General features: G+C 51.0%; 1 protein-coding gene across 2 annotated transcripts in view; it reads left to right on the top strand.

Moving 5' to 3' along the window:
- Nucleotides 1-664: 664 nt before the first annotated feature.
- UBASH3A (ubiquitin associated and SH3 domain containing A) overlaps nt 665-18,195 on the top strand; it is a 35,790-nt gene continuing 18,259 nt past the window's right edge. For both annotated transcript variants that reach the window (XM_036094359.2, XM_036094361.2), the window contains exons 1-6: nt 665-820; nt 2,886-2,939; nt 5,351-5,537; nt 7,737-7,935; nt 11,098-11,267; nt 11,974-12,182. In XM_036094359.2, coding sequence (XP_035950252.1) covers nt 708-820; nt 2,886-2,939; nt 5,351-5,537; nt 7,737-7,935; nt 11,098-11,267; nt 11,974-12,182 — 932 coding nt within the window. In that variant the 5' untranslated portion in view covers nt 665-707. The remainder of the gene's footprint in view (nt 821-2,885; nt 2,940-5,350; nt 5,538-7,736; nt 7,936-11,097; nt 11,268-11,973; nt 12,183-18,195) is intronic.

Below are 18,195 nucleotides of genomic sequence, written 5' to 3'. Positions count from 1 at the left end.
ATAGTTTAGTTGTACCTTGTTTTAAAATCTCATTTAAATAGAATCATACAGCATGTATGATCTTGAGTCTGGTTTCTTTTAATCAAAATAATGTTGTTCGGAATTCATCCATGCTGTCTCATGAGACAGCAGTGTGTTGTTGTTATTGATGAGTGCTACTTATTGATTGAATATACCATAACTTACATATACATTCACCAGTTGATGGGCTTTTGGATTCTTTCTAGTTCAGGTCTACTGTGAATAAAGCCATCATGGACATTCACATACAAGTCTTCGTGTGGTCACACATTTTTATTTCTCCTTGGTAGATAGTGAAGAGCAAATGCATCACATAGCAAATGTATGATGAACTGTATAAGAAACTGTCCAAACGTTTTCCAAAATGGTCGGACAACGAATAAGAGTTCCAAGTATTGCACAGCCTTGTCAAAATTTAGTAGTGTCAATCTTTCCAACTCTTGCTCTTCTGGTAAGCACGTTGGACCTCTGGAACCAAACCCCATGTGGAAACAGGGCTGGTGGGGGCTGTACCCCAGCACCCTGCAAAGAGAATTCTGAAAAACCAACATCTCATGCAAACAGGATATAAGCTTTTGTCAGAAAGATCAAAGGGGCTTGAGGTTTTTCTTCACAACCTCAGGCAGCCTTGCCTGTCTCACTCTCTCTGGCTTTATCTATTCATTTCTGTCCACAGCCAGGAAGAGATGGCAGCAGGGGAGACTCAGCTCTATGCAAAGGTCTCCAACAAGCACAAGGGCCGCAGCACCCCCTCGCTCCTGGACCCCCTCCTGGGAATGGGCTTCCCAGCACACACTGCGTGAGTACCGTCCCACCGCCGCGGGCCCCTGGGTGTGTGTCCCAGGCCCCCCAGCCCCTCTGGCCCCTGCCGCACATCAGCAGGCAGCTCAGAGCACTTACTTCCTGCCCATGGGGTGCACCTTGCAGTGCGAGTTACTGTCTCAAAATAAGGCCTTTTTCTCCTTTTGATAAATGACATGATCTTTGCCCTTTAAAGACAAACTCTGCTGGCTGGCTGCCTGGCTGGCTGGTAGAGGGACCCTGACATTTGTAAAAATTGGGAGTCATGTGTTACTGGGGCACCCCCATTTTTCAGGGTTTGGAGGAGCTTGGGCCTGGTTGTACCCTCTCTGCAGTTCAGTGACTGAGATGACACCATAAGGTATTCCAGACTCTCAGTTGAAGGGAGCTGTTGCAAGAACCACCATCAAGAATGTATTTCTAAAAGGTGTGGGGAAACCATTCATCTATAGGGAAAATCTCTTCAATGTCTGATCATTGAAAGAGATGGTTAAGAAAGTGCCAGAACAGCATTGACTCGATGCTGCTTACCCAAGGAAAAGGTCCCCATATGGAAAATTTTAACCTTAAGAGCCATCCTGTCAGAGAAAGAAGTCCCTAAAAGCAATGTGCTATGATAGGGACATGGGTTACTAATTTTTCACAGGCTAATTCACATGGGAAAATGCATCAGAAGTCCCTTTAACGGGTGCCTGGGTGGCTCAGTCGGTTAAGCGTCTGCCTCCGACTCAGGTCATGATCCTGGGGTCCTGGGATCAAGCCCCGCGTCGGGCTCCCTGCTCCGTGAGGGGCCTGCTTCTCCCTCTCCCTCTGCTGTTCCCCCTGCTTGTGCTCTATCTCTTTCTGTCAAATGAATAAATAAAATCTAAAAAAAAAAAGAAAAAAAAGTCCCTTTAAGTAACTTTGGATTGGGGAGGGGACCAAAGTTTCCTTAAACATTATAACAAAACCCTGAGCAAATTGGCTGAAATCACTTGGAAGCTACACCCTTTTCTTTTCTAACCCAAATCAGAACTTTGTTGCCTTTATGTTGATAATAAACCAGGGATCTTTGAAATAAGCAGTGGAACTATGTGCCAGACCCCAACCTGGGCACCTTCCCTTGGGTGCAGCCAGGGACACTGAGACCAGAGAACTCAGGCAGTGGTGGGGCAGGACCCCACTCTTGGCCCTTCTAAAGCCCATCCTATATTACACTACTGAAGCTGGATGCGGACTCATGCTCAGAAGTCCTTGTAGTTGAAACCAATGTCATCCCTGTCAGTATTCACCAATAGCAACATGGGGCAGCGCCATGTTGGTTTGCTCATCAACTCCAGCTATTTCCGGGCTGAATTCCTGAGAGAGTTATCTTAGCCGTACTCCATCCTGTTCAATTTGGTCCCATTCAGTTAAATTTAATTCAGTGTATATACATCCTGGTTTATAGTGGTGAGTATGACACCGTTGGGCCTCAGGGACCTTGCAGGCTGGTAGAGGAGGTGAACAGACACAAGTCTATATGGATGAAGCATGGTGACGGTACGTGTGGTGAGGAAACAGGATGGGCTGCACGACCACCCCACTGGGAGGGTTGGGGAAGTTTTCCTGGAGGAGGGACACTTGAGCCAAGCTTGGAAGAAGCAGTGCCATTTCTCTAAGGGCATGTTGGCACAGGGCTGCATTTTGGCAGGGGGCACGTGGACAAGCCAGGGATGCAGCCCTTCACAGCCAACTTGCGGATCCAAGAGTGGGTTCACCTGGCTTTGGTGCAGGGTGTGGGGACTGGCCAAGGAGGCAAAATTGCAGGCATGGTTGGAGCCCGTGCCCAGGACTGGAGGCTGGAGCCCCTGAGCAGGGGAGGTATGAGCAGGTCTGCATTTTCAGAAACCACAGTGATGCCACATGGAGAGGGAGACGGAGGCCTGGGCAGGGGGTCCAGCTGCAAAGTCTAGCAGTCCAGGCCCTCGTGGGGGCCTCCCTGAAGGTCCCATGTGCTGCAGGGCTACCCCTGCCTCCCTCCTGCTTCCCCAAAGAATAGACAGCAGGTCTCTGAATGCTCCTCTCGTTCTGCTTTCCTATAGGCTAAAGGCCCTGGCAGCCACTGGAAGAAAGACGGCGGAAGAGGCATCCAATTGGTGAGTAGGGCTGTCTCTGCAGATGTGCTGAGTACTTGGCTTTGAGAGCTCTGCAGGGCGGACACGGGGAGGTGCCCCACATACACCAGGCAGCCAGGGAGGGAGCCCCTGCCTGCCCACCCAGCACCGAAGGAAAGGGGAAAAGAACCCGCATTTAAAATGGCAAACAGAGGAGAAAGATTAAAATTTGAACAAGCCTTTCTTCACTTAAAAATCTGAGTTTACCCAAATGTGGCTATCAAAGAAGAAAGCAAGCCACGTGATTTGTTGAGTAAATAGGGAAGATATAAAATAGAGGTCCCCACTCTCTCAGGCTACCTCTGATGGGGAGAGAGTTTACTGCTGGTCGGGGATGCCCCCTGAGGCATCAGGGGCCAGGTTGTGGGGTCCCGGGGGAGGAACTCAGGGTTCCAGGAAGCTCCACCATCAATCAGCTATGCACTCCGCAAGCCGCCCACTGCTGCAGGCCTCGGCTTTCTGCTCTGGGATCACCCCGTTCTCCAGCACCCAGTCCCGCCTGAATGTGCCGTGATGCTGTCATTCTGCCCCTAGGTGGGAAGTCCCCGCATGCTCTGCTCTGGAAAACTGCAGCAAAAATCAAGCAATAAAAACCAGGTCTCAGCCAGCTGGGGTGCCCTCCCAGAGCAGGATGGCAAATGCCGACAGTAGGTCTCTGATTGGCCAGCATGTCCTCACTGGGAACCCCCTTCTTTCCCCAAAAACTCTAGGCCAAGGGCAAACTATGCAACCCCTCTACTAGATGAAGGGAAACACCCAGAATCCTCTGCGCTAGGCTGACTCTAAAGTCGGTTGCCAAATTTGAATTTCAAATGAAACCCACTGCCTCGAGGGCCAAGGTGACTTCCTGCTACTTACAACTCAGCCAAGCAGATCACAAGTCCCACCGAGACATGGGGAGACAGTGGGGTCCCGTAGGCTCCACCCAGAGTGGGCCGACCTTAGCTAACCAGGGAAGTGCCAATTAAGATGCCATTAAAAATGAAAAGCAGCTTCAAGCGTCCACGCGGGTGAGCGGAAGGGGGTCTCTCCCTGTCCTGGCTGCAGTCTGGGGTGTGTATCAATGCGGCCGCCCATCACGGACTTCCACGTCCAGGTCCGTGCCTTGGAAACATACAAAGGGCCCAAGAAACATGTACAAAGATCTTGATTACCGTGCTACGAAACTGTTCAAAAAGAAACCAATGTCAGTGTCCGGCAGTGGAATGGATGGGTAAAATATCGCACATGGGTGATGAGCATGCACGGCCCTTGGACGCGCTTAACCGGATGCGTACACATCAACTTGGGTCAATTGCAAAAACATGGTGTGGACTAAAAACAGTGCAACCTGCAGAATAATTTAAAGTCGCTTATGATTGATATAAAACACACGTGTGTGTCATCTGTGGATTGGTCACTTAAGTTTCTGGAAGGAAGAGCAAACAGTGAAGGATGCATTTGCGCCAAGATGAAGGGGCAGAGCGCCCTCTGTTGGTGTTTTACTCTTAAGGAGCCTCTGTGCGCATAGCTCCTGTCTCCTCAAGCGGCCACATCCCGCCCGCTAAACTCAGTCTTACATCTCGGGCACGTCTCTGCATCACTTGAAATTCTTCAAAACCATGACTCCTGATGAATGCATGATCAATAAACTTACTGTCACTTATCTTATCTTTATGTCTTTCCTGTTACAAATCACCTGCCATGAAATACCTCACGCGTTCAGTGTTATTTTCTTTCTCCTTTGGAGAAAGTTCTGGAAGTAGAATTGTCAGTTCAAATGGGATGGGTATTCGAAGGCTCTTGGTGCATCCTGACAATTTCCTTTTATACAAAAGTTGCACAGATCCACTGCACCTTTGACACATGGAGCATAACCTTCTTCCTTTCAAAAGCATTGTGTTAATTTGACAGATGAGAAAATGGTGCCTTGGGGTTGTCTTAATTCTTGTTTCTGTCATCAGTGAGTATGAACTTGAATTTGGGGTTATATGTCACCTCTCCTTGTCCTTAAAATAACCTTCTGAATACAAAGAAAATATAGAATAGCCACCTACATTTTGTCTAGGTTTGTTTTTTTGTTTTTCTTTTTTAGTTTTGACTTTTACGCTCAATTTGAAGTCGGATAGAACGAAATGTGAATGTTTTCTACAAATTTTCTGGCCCCCAAAGACCGTTTTAAGACCAGGCCACCTTCTCTCACTGTCTTGGTCTTTGGCCCGGGAATCAGACTCATGTGGGGCAGAGCCTGGGGTGGGGGGCCCGGCGCCATGCCGCGGCCACACCAGCCTCGCTGCGGGGGGCTGGCGGTGAATTTGTGCAGCGTGGCACCTCTGGTGCTGGGTTGCTGCCCCCCACGCGGGGAAAGTGTCCTGCCATCGTGGCACGGGTGAAATCAGCCTGTTCTCTTGCAGGCTGCGCTGTCATCGTGATGACCCTTCTCTGGATGACCCCATCCCCCAGGAGTACGCCCTCTTCCTCTGCCCCACGGGGTCCCTGCTGGAAAGACTGCAGGGGTTCTGGAGAGAGAGCAAGAGTCAGTGCACAAAGAACCGAGCCCATGAGGTCTTCCCTCACATAACGCTCTGTGACTTCTTCACGGTGAGTCGGCCCCACCCTTCACTTCCCCTCATCTGGGCAATTCCTAGGCATTCCTCAGAGCCCCACTCACTTAGCCCCTCCCGTTGTTAAGTCTTCCCCGCTCCCCAGGCAGAAGGGCTGCCGCCCTTTGTGCTCCCACCATCGTGTTGCTTGTGTGTCTAGTGGCACTGTCCACGTGCTGTGGCAATGTGTCTGGTGCCACCCTGCATCCCTTAGGAGACTAACCCCTCGAGAGGAGGCAGATGCTTCACTGCTCTTGGCACCCCGAGACTAGCACAGTCCCAAGGCACAGAACTTCCGGTGCGAAAACCAGGAAAGCCCCAGGCAAACCAGTGTGAGTTGGTCCCCCTCCTTTGCCAGCAACAGCATTTGTGACAGTCAGGCTCCTTCCTGCGTGTCCTGGGTAGCTCGGCAGGGAAAGGAAGGCAGCCAAAGCCAGGGATGAAAGTAACCTTAGAAATGGGCACGCTTCGTCACGGCAGCCAGGGGCCACCTGGCCTCCCAGCTCGTCTTCCCAACCCCCTGGGACTTGCACCCAGCACGCACGTGTCCCCACAGACACACACACACACACACACACCCCACGTGACCCACACAGACACGGACGTAGATACACACACGCACCCCTCCCTTCTCTTGTGTCAGCCGCCCCACCGACGCCCAGCGCACGTCCAACCCTGCCGGGGCTGGCCGAGCACCCTTCCTGGCAGAAGAGCGGCAGAGGGACTGAGTCTCTACCTTTCATGCTGCAGAACGCAGCGCTCAGCCTCCACGTGCAGATGTCCCCCCGCAGCTCTGTTTGTAATGACTCTGTGCTTCCACTTACCTGAGACCCAGAGATACAATGTGGACAGACGGTCACTTATTCAAGGTCACACCCTCCATACGTCATGTGCTTCCCCAGGCCCCACAAGGGCCGCTAAGATGTAATAGACGGACGAATAGAGCCAGCTGATCAGAAGGGGACATAAAAATGCATATTAAAACTACAATGCAGCTGGTTCCTCAGAGGATGAAAGGTGCTGTGGGAAATTCGGAGGGAACCAGCTGCCGGGAAGAGCAGGGCTTGGGCTGATTTCCTGCCGGGGGCAGGAGGGGGAGTGGGGGGGAAGGGTCTGGGTTTCACTATGGTTTCACCGTGGTCCCATGTGGCCACGTGGGTCTTCCACATGGAGGAAGGTCTTCAAGCCCAGGAAGTGGCTTGGGCAACGCTGAGCCCCGGAGGCAGGAGGGGGAAGTGCACTGAGGGCTCTGATCAGTGCCCACGGCCCTAGTGCTCAGGCTGAGCAGTGTAGACAGCACTCTGCGGGTGATGGGGGGAGCACCTGCCGCCTCGGGGTGCTGGCCAGTGCCCACGGCCCTGGCGCTCAGGCTGAGCAGTGTAGACAGCACTCTGCGGGTGACAGGGGGAGCACCTGCCGCCTCGGGGTGGAGGGTGGCATGGCAGGGGCACGGCATTAGGTAGCGTGGTCAGACTGAACTGTGTGCAGTGAACTGGGGGGCAGTGGGGAGACTGGGTTAGAGCCTGTGTTGGTTCACGGTCCCCCACGAAGCAGACCCCAAGCTGGAATTAAAAGTGCTAAGAGATTTATTTGGGAGAAACACCTGTGAAGGACAAAGAAGAAAGGGACAGGCAGGAGAGGGGGGGAGGACAAGGCAGCAGAACCTCAGCCCGCCAACACTGCTCCGAGCAGGACAGCCAGCTGACAGGGAGCCTGGGAGCCCAGACCACCTCCAAGGAAACCACATCAGGGGCAGTGACGGGCACAGTCACCGCGGGAACGTGGCCGGATGCTGGGGACTTAGGCCACTGTCCTCCTCACTGTGAGCTCTGAGCAGTGCATGCCCGTGACTGCCTCGGAGTCCACGGGAAACCTCCAGAAGCCAAATGATGCAATGCTGACTACAGCTGTGGGTTGAGTTGACATGACATGGAGGGACGGGAGGTAGCCAGGGTGACAAGTGACTTCCAACCCAGACACTTAAAGGATATTCCATTTCGAATTTTACCCGAAATCTCTAAGAAACTGAGGACCGGGTAAAGAACAAATCCATAACCCCAAACACATGGACAAAATAAATTACATTCCAGCATCGTGACCAGAAATAGGCTCAGTTGGCTGCATGATTTTTGCTAAGTTAATAGTTGCCCTTCTAACAAAAGGCGAGAAAGCACATCCTCTGTCTCCTCTCCCTTAGTGTGAAGACCACAAGGTGGAATGTCTGTATGAGGCTCTAAAGAGAGCTGGGGACAGGATCCTGGGCTCCTTCCCCTCGGTCGTCCCTCTGGTTCTCCACTCTTCCATCAGCTATCTGGGCTTCTTCGTGAACGACAGCCCTGCAGACGTCATCCGGGAGTTTGCCATAATGTTCGCTACAGAAGCCTCTGTCTTAGCAGGTAGGCAGCCCTGGACCCCTGCACATGAAAGGCGCGGTTAATAGGGGGTGACCGCTCTGCGTCTCGGGCCAAGCTTGCTCCTCGGGTACAGTGGGGGTGCAGGCTGCTCCTTGCTGCCGTGGCGGCCAGACGGCTGGCTGGGCTGGGCTCTGGGCACATACGCACCCTGGCCCGGGACGTTTCCATCCTCACCTCTCCCTTTCCAGCCAGCTCCTCTGACATGGCCTTAGTCTGAGGCTGAACAGTTTAGCTGGAGCTAAATCTAATGAGCCAGGATGTCCTTCAAAAGGAAAGCAGACTCCGAGAACCAGCGGTCATCTTTTCTCTAAGTAGGAATACCTTTGTTTGCATCGATGTGGTTTTTGAGAACACTTGGCACTCTCCAGCTGCCCCGGGAAACTGTCCCAGGAGGGGACATTGAGTGGCCACGTGAAGACGGTGGATTGCAGGCTGGTGCCCATGCTGGGGGATCGGGAGCTTCCCAGCCCCATGCCCACCTTGGGCAGATCCCCTCCTGGGGTCAGCGCTGTGTGTAAAACCAAGTCCTACTTGGTTTTTGGTAATGTTTTAGGGAGGAGCATGGTCTTTTTTCCTTGGCTTCTTGGGGAAGGATTGTCTAGACTCACTTTGAGGATCTGCAAACCTCCCTTTTCCCCCAGCACCTGCGCTGGTCTGAAGACGGGCTCCGGCTGGGGTTCATGGGAGGGACTCTGGACTTGACCTCCGAAGACGAGAGTTCCTCCGGAGTCTCTGGTTAGCTCTAGGCCTTCATTGAGCCTTATCAGCTCCAGGACTTGCTCTTCTTGCTCTGCAAATCGGTGAGGCCTCTGGCCCTTCTAACGGCACAGCCTGTTTCTGTGGGGCTTCCCCATCGGTCCTGGCACATGGAAGGCATTCAGCGTTGTGACTCCAAGTGCCCTGGTGGGGACTCCCCGCCCTGCCCGCTGCAGGCGTCCAGAGACCCCGTTCTCAGATGCGCCTGGACACAGATCTGGCCACATCAGGAGGTCACCGAATCCTGGATTTCTGCCTGGAGGTGTGCCTCTGGACTCTGGGATTCCATTTGCTGGATGATTATTGGCTTACCCCATGTCTTTGCAGATCGGTGTCCTTCATATAAACAAGAGTCAAAGGTGGCTCTTCAATCTCCTTGCCTCCAAAGGACAACATGGTCTCATCATGCCATGCCCTGTTGGCCCCTTGCCGCGGAGCAGGCACGGCACTTATAAAGAGTAGCATGCCCGCCCAAGGTCACTGTCATGGGGTGAAAGTGTCCCCTAAAATTCCTGTCCACCCAGAACCTTAGAAAAGGACTTTATTTGGAAATAGGGTCTCTACAGATATAATTAGTTAACACAAGGCCAGACTGGAGTCGGGTGGGCCCTACATTCAGTGACTGATGTCCCTCTAAGAGAGGAGAGGACACCCAGAGACACAGGGAGGAGGCCACAGGAGGAGGGAGGCAGAGATATGGGGACGCGGCCACAAGCCAAGGAGCGCCAGGAGCCCCGGGAACCTGACGCGGCAGGAAGGACACTGCCCAGAGCCTTCAGAGGGAGGGCAGCACTGCCCACACCTGGATTTCGGACTTCTGGCCTCCAGGCTGTGAGAGAACACACTTCTGTTGGTTCAAGCCCCGCAGTCCGTGGCCATTTGTGACAACAGCCCCAGGAAAGCAACCGAGTCCCCTAAGCAGTGGTCGGAGCTGGAACATGGGGCCAGCCCTGTCTCGTTCGGCCCCACCTGGGTTCCTGCTGACCAGCCCTGCACTTCTCTTGCCCCGCCCTGCCACACCCGTGCCTTGGGCCTGACCCCGAGGGGTGCGGAGGGGCCTTTCAGCTTCAGCGTGTCCTGGGCCCCTCTCCGGGCAAGTGGGCCCCCCACCCCCCAGTGAAACGCCCCCACAGGCAGGGGCTGTGGGGAGCAGACAACACAAGGGCCCATTCAGAAGTCGTGTGTGGTTCACTGGTAACTCAGATGACATTGAGCGTGGGTCTTTCCCAGGCCACGCTGACTCACGTGGCAAGGCCATCCTCCCCGCAGTGCTCAAACACCTAAAGAAGGAATTTCCCCACCACCCACACACAGTCTCAATTTCAGCTTCTCACCTCGACAGTTTCTTGTTTGCTGCTAAAGGCTGGTGTAGGGGATGGGAGACATCGGTGGGGCTGGCGGGTCTGGGTCCAGGAAGCGACTGCAACATTGGTGACATTTTCCAGGGGAAAACCCCCAATCCTGTCTGCTGTATGGGTTGCCCATGGGAGGGGTGGCAGGTAACCAGTATTTACTAAAAGACGCCCAGAGATGTGAACGAAGAGACTGGTTTCAGTGCAGCCTCAGCAGGTGGTAGTCACTGTCCCCAAGCTGTTGCCGTCAGAATGAAAGCTGAGTCAGGCCAAGATGCTCCCAAGGTCACCCACCAGAAGCAGGTCTACCTAATACCAAATCTGTGTGTCCCCGTCGGTCTCTGCCTCCCCGGAACACACACTCCTTTGTGGCCCAGCTGAAAGCAGAACCTGGCCGACGTCAGGGCTCAGGAATGAGGACCGGGAGGGCTGGGGCCACCAGGGCAGAGGCCAGCCAGAAAGACCAGGGGCTGGCTGCTCCGAGGGCTTCCTGCTTCACCGAAGGGAGCGAAATAGTAGAGATGCTGTCGTGTTTGACACAGCTGCATTGCCTGTGGGGTTTTCTTCCTGAGACTCTGAGGCTGAACCAAACCCCATTGAGCTAGAGCGCCGGGCTACCGGTCCAGGCCAATGCGTAATGTGCACACCGAGGGAATGAAGGAGAAGCTGTTTACTGCATCCATTTTAGTCAACTGTTTGGGCAACCATCTAGCAAATCCACAGGCTCCAAACACCCCCAACCCATATCTCTACCCCTCCTCTTTCCTGCTCCTTGTAAGATCTGCAGTACCCAACCATCCCCTCTGTAAGCTGAACTCTGGAGACTACACAGTCTGGGGGGGAGTCCTTGCCTTACCAAGAAAGCCCCAGTGCCCAGGGGGAAGGAGTGGGCGGAGGCAGGAAGCGCCATGCAGAAAAGCTTTGCACCACCCCTCCTGGGTGCGTGGCCATCCTGGGTGCGTGGCCATCCTGGAAATGCAGTGCCGATGGTGTGGGTTAAAGCGCCCATCATCCCTGTGTTTACCTGATCTCACAGACTGCACCGTGAAACCTTGCACCAAGCAGCTGCATCTGACCTTGGCCCACAAATTCTACCCCCACCACCAGAGGACACTAGAGCAGCTGGCCAGAGCCATCCACCCGGGCCACAGCTGCCAGTGGACCGCAGTGCTCTACTCCCGAGACATGCGCTTCGTGCACTACCAGGTGAGCAAACCCAGGCCTAGGAGCCTCGCCCAGAGCAGCCCATGGGAACAAATGGTTCCCACCGGCAGAGCACTGACCCCCAGGAGCCCTCCTCTGGAGGTATTTCAGGAAAAGGAAGACCGTCTATTGTTTTTTAAATCATTCCCCCTTTTGTGCAATTTGGAACTAGCATTCTTTTATATATGAGTTGCAGACACAAAAAAAAAATTGGAAAAAGCAATGGTAGCATTGTTGGCAGTAAAAAATGGACTGTTGCAAAAATTTACAAATATGTTGTATTGCTTATTAATTTGTTTAAATGATGATTTCAATGAAGCCTCATTGCAAGACTTCCTCCCCGCAAATTGATTAGCTTACATGGAAAGTAGGCAGTGCTCCCTTTCAGACCCATGGAATTAGCATGAATAAATCCACCATGTTCCATGTTGTATGAGAAGCTATAAATAATCTCATGCCAAGGAAGGTGGATGTGAAAGTCTAAATATGCTCTAAGATCTTTCATATTAGAGACCAGTAAATAGTGATAAGAGATAGATGATAGATAGATGATAGATAGATAGATAGATAGATGATAGATAGATAGACACCAGAATTCATTTCCAAACCGATCCCAAGAATTCTGGGCCATATTCTCATATATGCTACTATCTATCATCAGACAAAGGCCTTGGAGTGCCTTCAAGGAAAACACTTGCGTCTTTTCCAGACCCTCAGGGCCCTCTTCCAGTACAAACCTCAGAACGTGGACGAGCTTACACTAAGTCCTGGCGACTACATCTTCGTGGACCCCACTCAGCAGGAGGAAGCCAGCGAGGGCTGGGTGATTGGGATCTCCCAGCGGACAGGCTGCCGAGGCTTCCTACCTGAGAACTACACGGAGCAAGCCAGCGAGTCTGACACCTGGGTTAAGCACAGGTGAGTGCGGCCTCTAGCGGCCACCCAAACATCTCTCCCTGAGTTAGTGTCCAAGAACGTCCCAATGAAAACAGCGGTTGCCATATTTGTATGCTTCTAGACCATTCCATCATGGGTAAAAATGGCCTTCTCCATGCCGGCAACATTATCCCTGCAGGTATACAGTTAATATCTTGGTCGATTCATGGTTTTCTGCGGATAATATTCAGAAAACGTGAATTACTCTATTGGGCTTCTGAGATCATAATCCCAAAACAACTACAAAAACCACCTCCTTATTATGGGCGTAAGAGATCATAATCAGAGATCCTAAGCTTGGCTTTATTTATCTTTCTGCGCAGTGTGTCAACTGTAAAGTCCTAAGATGCATGACTAGTTTTGCATTGCTCTACAGCAGATGACCACAAACTTCCCAGCTAAAGCAACACACGTTCATTATCTCCTAGTTTTCATGCATCAGGAGTCTGGGCGTGGCTTAGCTCGGGGTCTCCCAAGGCTGCAGTCAGGTTTGGGCGGGGGCTGGGGTCTCATCTGAAGCTCAGGGTCCTCTCCTGAGTTCACGTGGTGTTGGCAGAACTCATTTCCTAGAAACTGTAAGGCTCCTGGTGGCTTGCTTCTTCATGTTCAGCTGGAGAATCTCTTCACTTGAGCATTTCTAGCATCGTCTGGGAGGCTGAGGTTGCTCAGAATCATCAGGTCTTGGTTCCTTTTGTTCAATTTTCTTCCCTCAATTAATCTCTTTCCTCACATGTGTCACTAGGAGCAAGAAGAATAAAACAGGCCACACCTTTAACACTGTGCTCGGAAATACTCTTAGCTACACCACCAACTTCACTGCTTATAGGTTCTCCTCTCCACCAACAATTTCACTAAACTTTTTGCCACTACATGGTAAGGATCCCCCTTCCTCCAATTTCCTGTAACGTGTATCTGACTCCTTCCTGATTCTCCCAGCATCCATATTACCACAAACAGTCTGTCCAAAGTAGTTTCTTTATCGAGTTTCTCAAAATTCTCCCCACCTCCACCCACTGCTCAGTCCCAGAGCTGCTCCCATATTTTAGGCATTTGTCCCAGCAGCACCCCACTCCTGATCCCAAATTCAGGGTCAGTTAAGGTTTAGCCAGAGAACCAGAATAGCAGAATAGTAATTTATTATTGTATATATTTTATACATATATAATATGAATACATTTCTAAAATATATAGTATTTTATAGTTAATATACAAAAATGATTTCATAATAATATAATAGTTTCTATTTATGTCATATTATTTATATTGTAATATATGTATATGTTACACACCACGTATATACACATCCATTTAAGCGTTTATTACAAGGAAGTGCTATGTGGCACAGTTGGGGCGAAGGAGGGAGGAAAGGGAACACAGCCGCTGGAAACCATGGTGATTGAAATGCTTGTCTCCGTGTGACAATCGGGAAGGACTCCCCAGGCAGACTTAATAAGTCGCACTTATTAAGAGAGCAGTTGCTCTCTACTCTCTACTTACTCTCTGCTCTCTACTTGGAATCTCTGAGGTCAGGGAAGCCCTAAACCTTTTTTAAAGACCTTCCAACTGAATAAGTCAGGCCCACACAAGATAATCTCCCTTGGGACTAAGTTAAAGTCAGCTGACCAGGGACCTTAAGGGCATCTACGAAATCTCTGCACAGCGTGGCACGCTGCTCAGCGTTTGATTGGATAACCGGAAAAGGGTGTGTGTATGCTTTCCACCATGACCTAAATGGTCTGTAAAAGAGATCATGCAATTATGAAATAATGTATTTGTGAAATAAGTTAGGATACATCCATACAATGGAATACTTGCTGTGTTTAAAAAATGGTCACTTGGAAGTAATTTAGGTGCTGATATGAAAAGATCTGAGACAGGTTTCAGAACACTGTGGCTAGTACGGAACTATTTGGGGGTAAGGGGGAAGTGAAACATGACTGTCTGCACATGTATGTGTGTGATGTGTATTTATACGCATGCTTGTGCCTAAAAGATCCCTGGAAAGGAGCATCTCTAGAAACTTCCAACAGTGGTGCCCCGGGGGCTAGGGGAGGGGCCAGGAGAAGGAAGAGGACTTGGGAAGGAGACTTTGCTCTCTACCGTCCATGATTTGTAAATATTGGAACCATATATATGCATTACTTATTCAAAATATAAATTTACCCATATTAAATTTAAAGAAAAGAATATGAGGACATCAGGTCAAAGAGAGAATAAACAGGAGAAGTCAGATAAATCCAGGGCTGGGGTTGCACGCACATGCATGTTGGGCGATCCCTGCCTTCCCACACCCGATGCAAAAAGGGACACAGTTTCCACAAAATGAGCACAGTCATTCCAGGTGCAGTAGACCAGTCATCTGGAGAAGCACCATTTTCTCAGGGTAGACATGGCTATGGGTCCTGTGGGCTACCACAAAGTCACATTGGTGCCCCAAGGGACTGCAGAGCTAATCCAATGCAGCCCCCTGTCCTGGAAAGCTGAGCACACTCTGGCCCAGGGAGGTGGGGAGGTCGGATGAAGTCGCACTTATTAAGGAAGCACTTGTTTCCCTTGAGAACCAGCTCTGTCTGTCACCAGGTCCCATGAATGCTTTAAGGAAATCAGGAGACGCTGGTTACACCCCAACTGACTGAGTTCCAGAAGGGGCAGGGTAGGTCCTCCACTCCCCGCTCAGGATGGGAGAGCTTCGCTGCCACCAGGCAACTGGCAAACCCGAATGTTTCTAGAACTACACGGTAAAGACTCTGTAGGAGACGAGTTTGTGGTTATTATATTTTTGGCTTCACAATTACTCTGTCAACCACCCGTGACCAGCATAACCAGTCTAGCCTTTAAGCCTGACATTGCTGGGACTATTCTTCCTAAGGACAAGACAAGTTTCCCTTATGAATTAATAAATACCAAGAAAAATTGCCACAAAAAGAGAGAAAACTAAGTAGTAGGCTCAGCGATGGGGTGTTCGATTGGCCATGTTTTGGAAGCACCCCCATCCTCCCTGAGGGAGCAGCAAGACATCCTGACAAACTGAGACATGTGGTTATGGACCCTTGGGCCGATAGCCAGCACTGCCGTCAGACTCAGTCCTCCTGGCAGAGTCTTCTAGAACTGCCAAAAGTGTACTTTATTAAGCCCCTAAAGCTTTTTAAGTTAGAAGATGATCCTTGAATGGCTGGACACATCACTAGACTGTTGAGTAGAGGGAAATGTGGTCTGGTGGCACCATCCAAAGACTAGCTTGCCGTGGGCAGACATGTACATACCTCAGACTGCGTGGGCTGCAGGACTGATATTCGGCATGTGCAGCCTGCTGGCCTTCCGGTGCCCAAGGACAGATGTGCACTTGCACCGGGAGGAGCCCCTACCTGCCAGAAGGGACACGTTTGAGTTTGCAGCCATGCTGTTCTGCTCGGCCACTGAAATATCCACCACCCATCAGCCCATCACCAATTCAACTTCAGCCTTTTTTCAGTGGTTCCAGGAGGCTTTGGATTCACTGCATGACAAAATCACACCCCAATATCTGTCCGTGACCTTTAAGAAGATGAGAGGTGACCAGGGGGATACAATGGGAGAACGTCTTCATGAATCACAGTGGCTCTCAAAGCTCCACGTAGAAGAACGTATGTAGCATACTCTAGAACAAAGAGTGGAGAGGCCGTGAGTGTTATAGCTTAGAGAACAGTTTGTCTTCTGGCCGTGATGAGAAGACTTTCCACACTGAAGCCGTACCGGTCCAGTAATTTCCAAAACCGCAGAGCAAGTTGATGGCAAGTACCTCAGACATAATAAAGGTGCTGTTGTGGGCTGAATTCTGTCTGCCTCAGATTCCCTATGTTGAAGTCCTGGCCCCCAGCACCCCAGAATGTGACTGTAGAGATGGGGTCTCTATGGAGGGGATTAAGGAAGAATGAGGTCACTAGAGTGGCCCCCATGCAATCTGACCCATGTCCCTAAGAGAGGAGGAGATCAGGAAGCAGACAGGCACAGAGGGAAACCGCATGAGGACATGGGAGAGTAGGGTGTCCACACACCTAGGAGAGGGGCCTCGTGGGGAGCCAGCCCTGCCCACGCCTGGATCTCAGAACTCAGACTCCAGGACGGGGACAATACATGTCAGTTGTCTCAGCTGCCCAGTCTGTGGTGCCTTGTTACGGCCGCCCCAGGAATCTAATATGGGGATGTGGTCCATACAACCCCACGGACTGCAGCTATGCCCCTTTCAAAAGCCAGGGAGAATTTAAACCCATCTACTTCTGTGGCGTAAGTTGACCATTAAGTAGTTCTCCCGAGAGAAGATCAGAAATATTTAAACGTTAAGATCTTTCCTTTCTCCTCTCACTGGCATCTTGATTATATTTCATTTGAAAGACAAGCAAAAAAACAATTTGGTTTTCTCTCTAACTGTAGACTTTACAGATGCTATTTATAGATAAGGAGGCTCTGTTGTGTGCGAGGGGAGGCTCGAGCAGGGTGCGGGCCCCGCCTCATCCTCAGGAAGAGGAAACCCACCGACGTTTCCTTTGTCAATAGGAGACTGTAAATAGGGCCTCTGCCCCGGGAGGAGGGAAATGTCAATGGTTTGGATGTGGACACCAGTGTTCTTGGTCCACTTATGGCCAGCTACAGCCCACAGCTCTCGGGAGCTGGCCTCTGACACTGAGAATATGTGAGCAAAGGAAATCTACGTGAGCTGGATCCCGCCGATGGGAGTTTCCAGCACAACGGGGGGGGTGACAATCTGAAAAGAAAAGGTACAACTTGCAGACAGTTTGAGAAGTGCGTTCACCAAATTGAAACACCATGGGGGCATGAATGGTCCGAGGCACGAGTTGGTGGCGATGGAAGGCTGGTGCCCGGAGGCTGGGGTGCAGGGCAAACGCTCCCGAGGTGCCCCTGGCTCTGGCCCTGGTCCGGTCTCAGCATGGACAGCTGGGGCCAGCGGTAGTTGCGGGAGAATCCAGAACATGAAGTGTCTACGGGGGAAACGCTAATATTCACACACGGGCTGAGGACGTAGAAACACACCACGTTCACGACTGAGGAAGATGAATCGTGAATGTATCGATTCCTCCTGGATTCATTGAACCTTCATGTTTAATGAAATGCCAGGAAAAGTCCCAACGGGATCATTTGCTGGAACTTCAGTGAATGGTTGAAAAGTGTATCTGGGAGAATAAACGGGAGAGGAGCTGACAAAACTTTGAAAAATAAATATTACGAGGGGAGATAATTACCCTGATGACGAGTGATGCTGAGCATCTTTTCATGCGTCCGTTGGCCATCTGGATGTCTTCTTTGGAGAAATGTCTGTTCATGCCTTCTGCCCGTTTTTAATTGGATTATTTAGTTTTGGGGTGTTGATTATAGATTATTTTAAAATAGAATTTATAAAGATGATCTCCCCTTTCATAAAGTGAATTTCCCCTGGGGAACTTGGCCATTTGCTTGTTCTTGGAGGATGTAAGTGACCATTCACTCTTCTCCTCTGGGCCCTCCCCCTGTTCCTTCCAGACACACTCGACACCCCTCATGTCCTGGAGCTCACATGACTCTAGTTAGCTGTGATCTTCTCCCTCCATCCTTCCCAGACCTCCTGAATGTGTGCCCACCTCACGGCATCTTTCTTGGTCCCGTGGACAGGTGGCAATTTCCTCACCACCTGCAACTCCTCGGGTCCTGTTTTACCAGCCATCCCACTAAATACCCTTTCCTATGTGTTTCCCTAGATCTTAATGTGTCTCTTGACTGCTTGTTCATTCTTGCATCCCACATCTATCCTCACACCTTTGGCTATTTCAGAAGGTAAATCTATGCAGATGGTGGACTAGTTTGCCTGGGCCACGTACCACGTACGCCAGCCTGGGGTCTTTTTTTTTTTTTTTTTTAAGATTTTATTTATTTATTTGACAGAGAGAGACACAGCAAGAGAGGGAACACCAGCAGGGGGAGTGGGAGAGGGAGAGGGAGAAGCAGGCTTCCCACTGAGCAGGGA

The sequence above is a fragment of the Halichoerus grypus genome, chromosome 1 (genome assembly GCF_964656455.1).
Source record: "Halichoerus grypus chromosome 1, mHalGry1.hap1.1, whole genome shotgun sequence".
Taxonomy (NCBI): domain Eukaryota; kingdom Metazoa; phylum Chordata; class Mammalia; order Carnivora; family Phocidae; genus Halichoerus; species Halichoerus grypus.
Note: the sequence above shows the minus strand (reverse complement) of the source record. Positions and strands in the feature narration are given on the sequence as shown.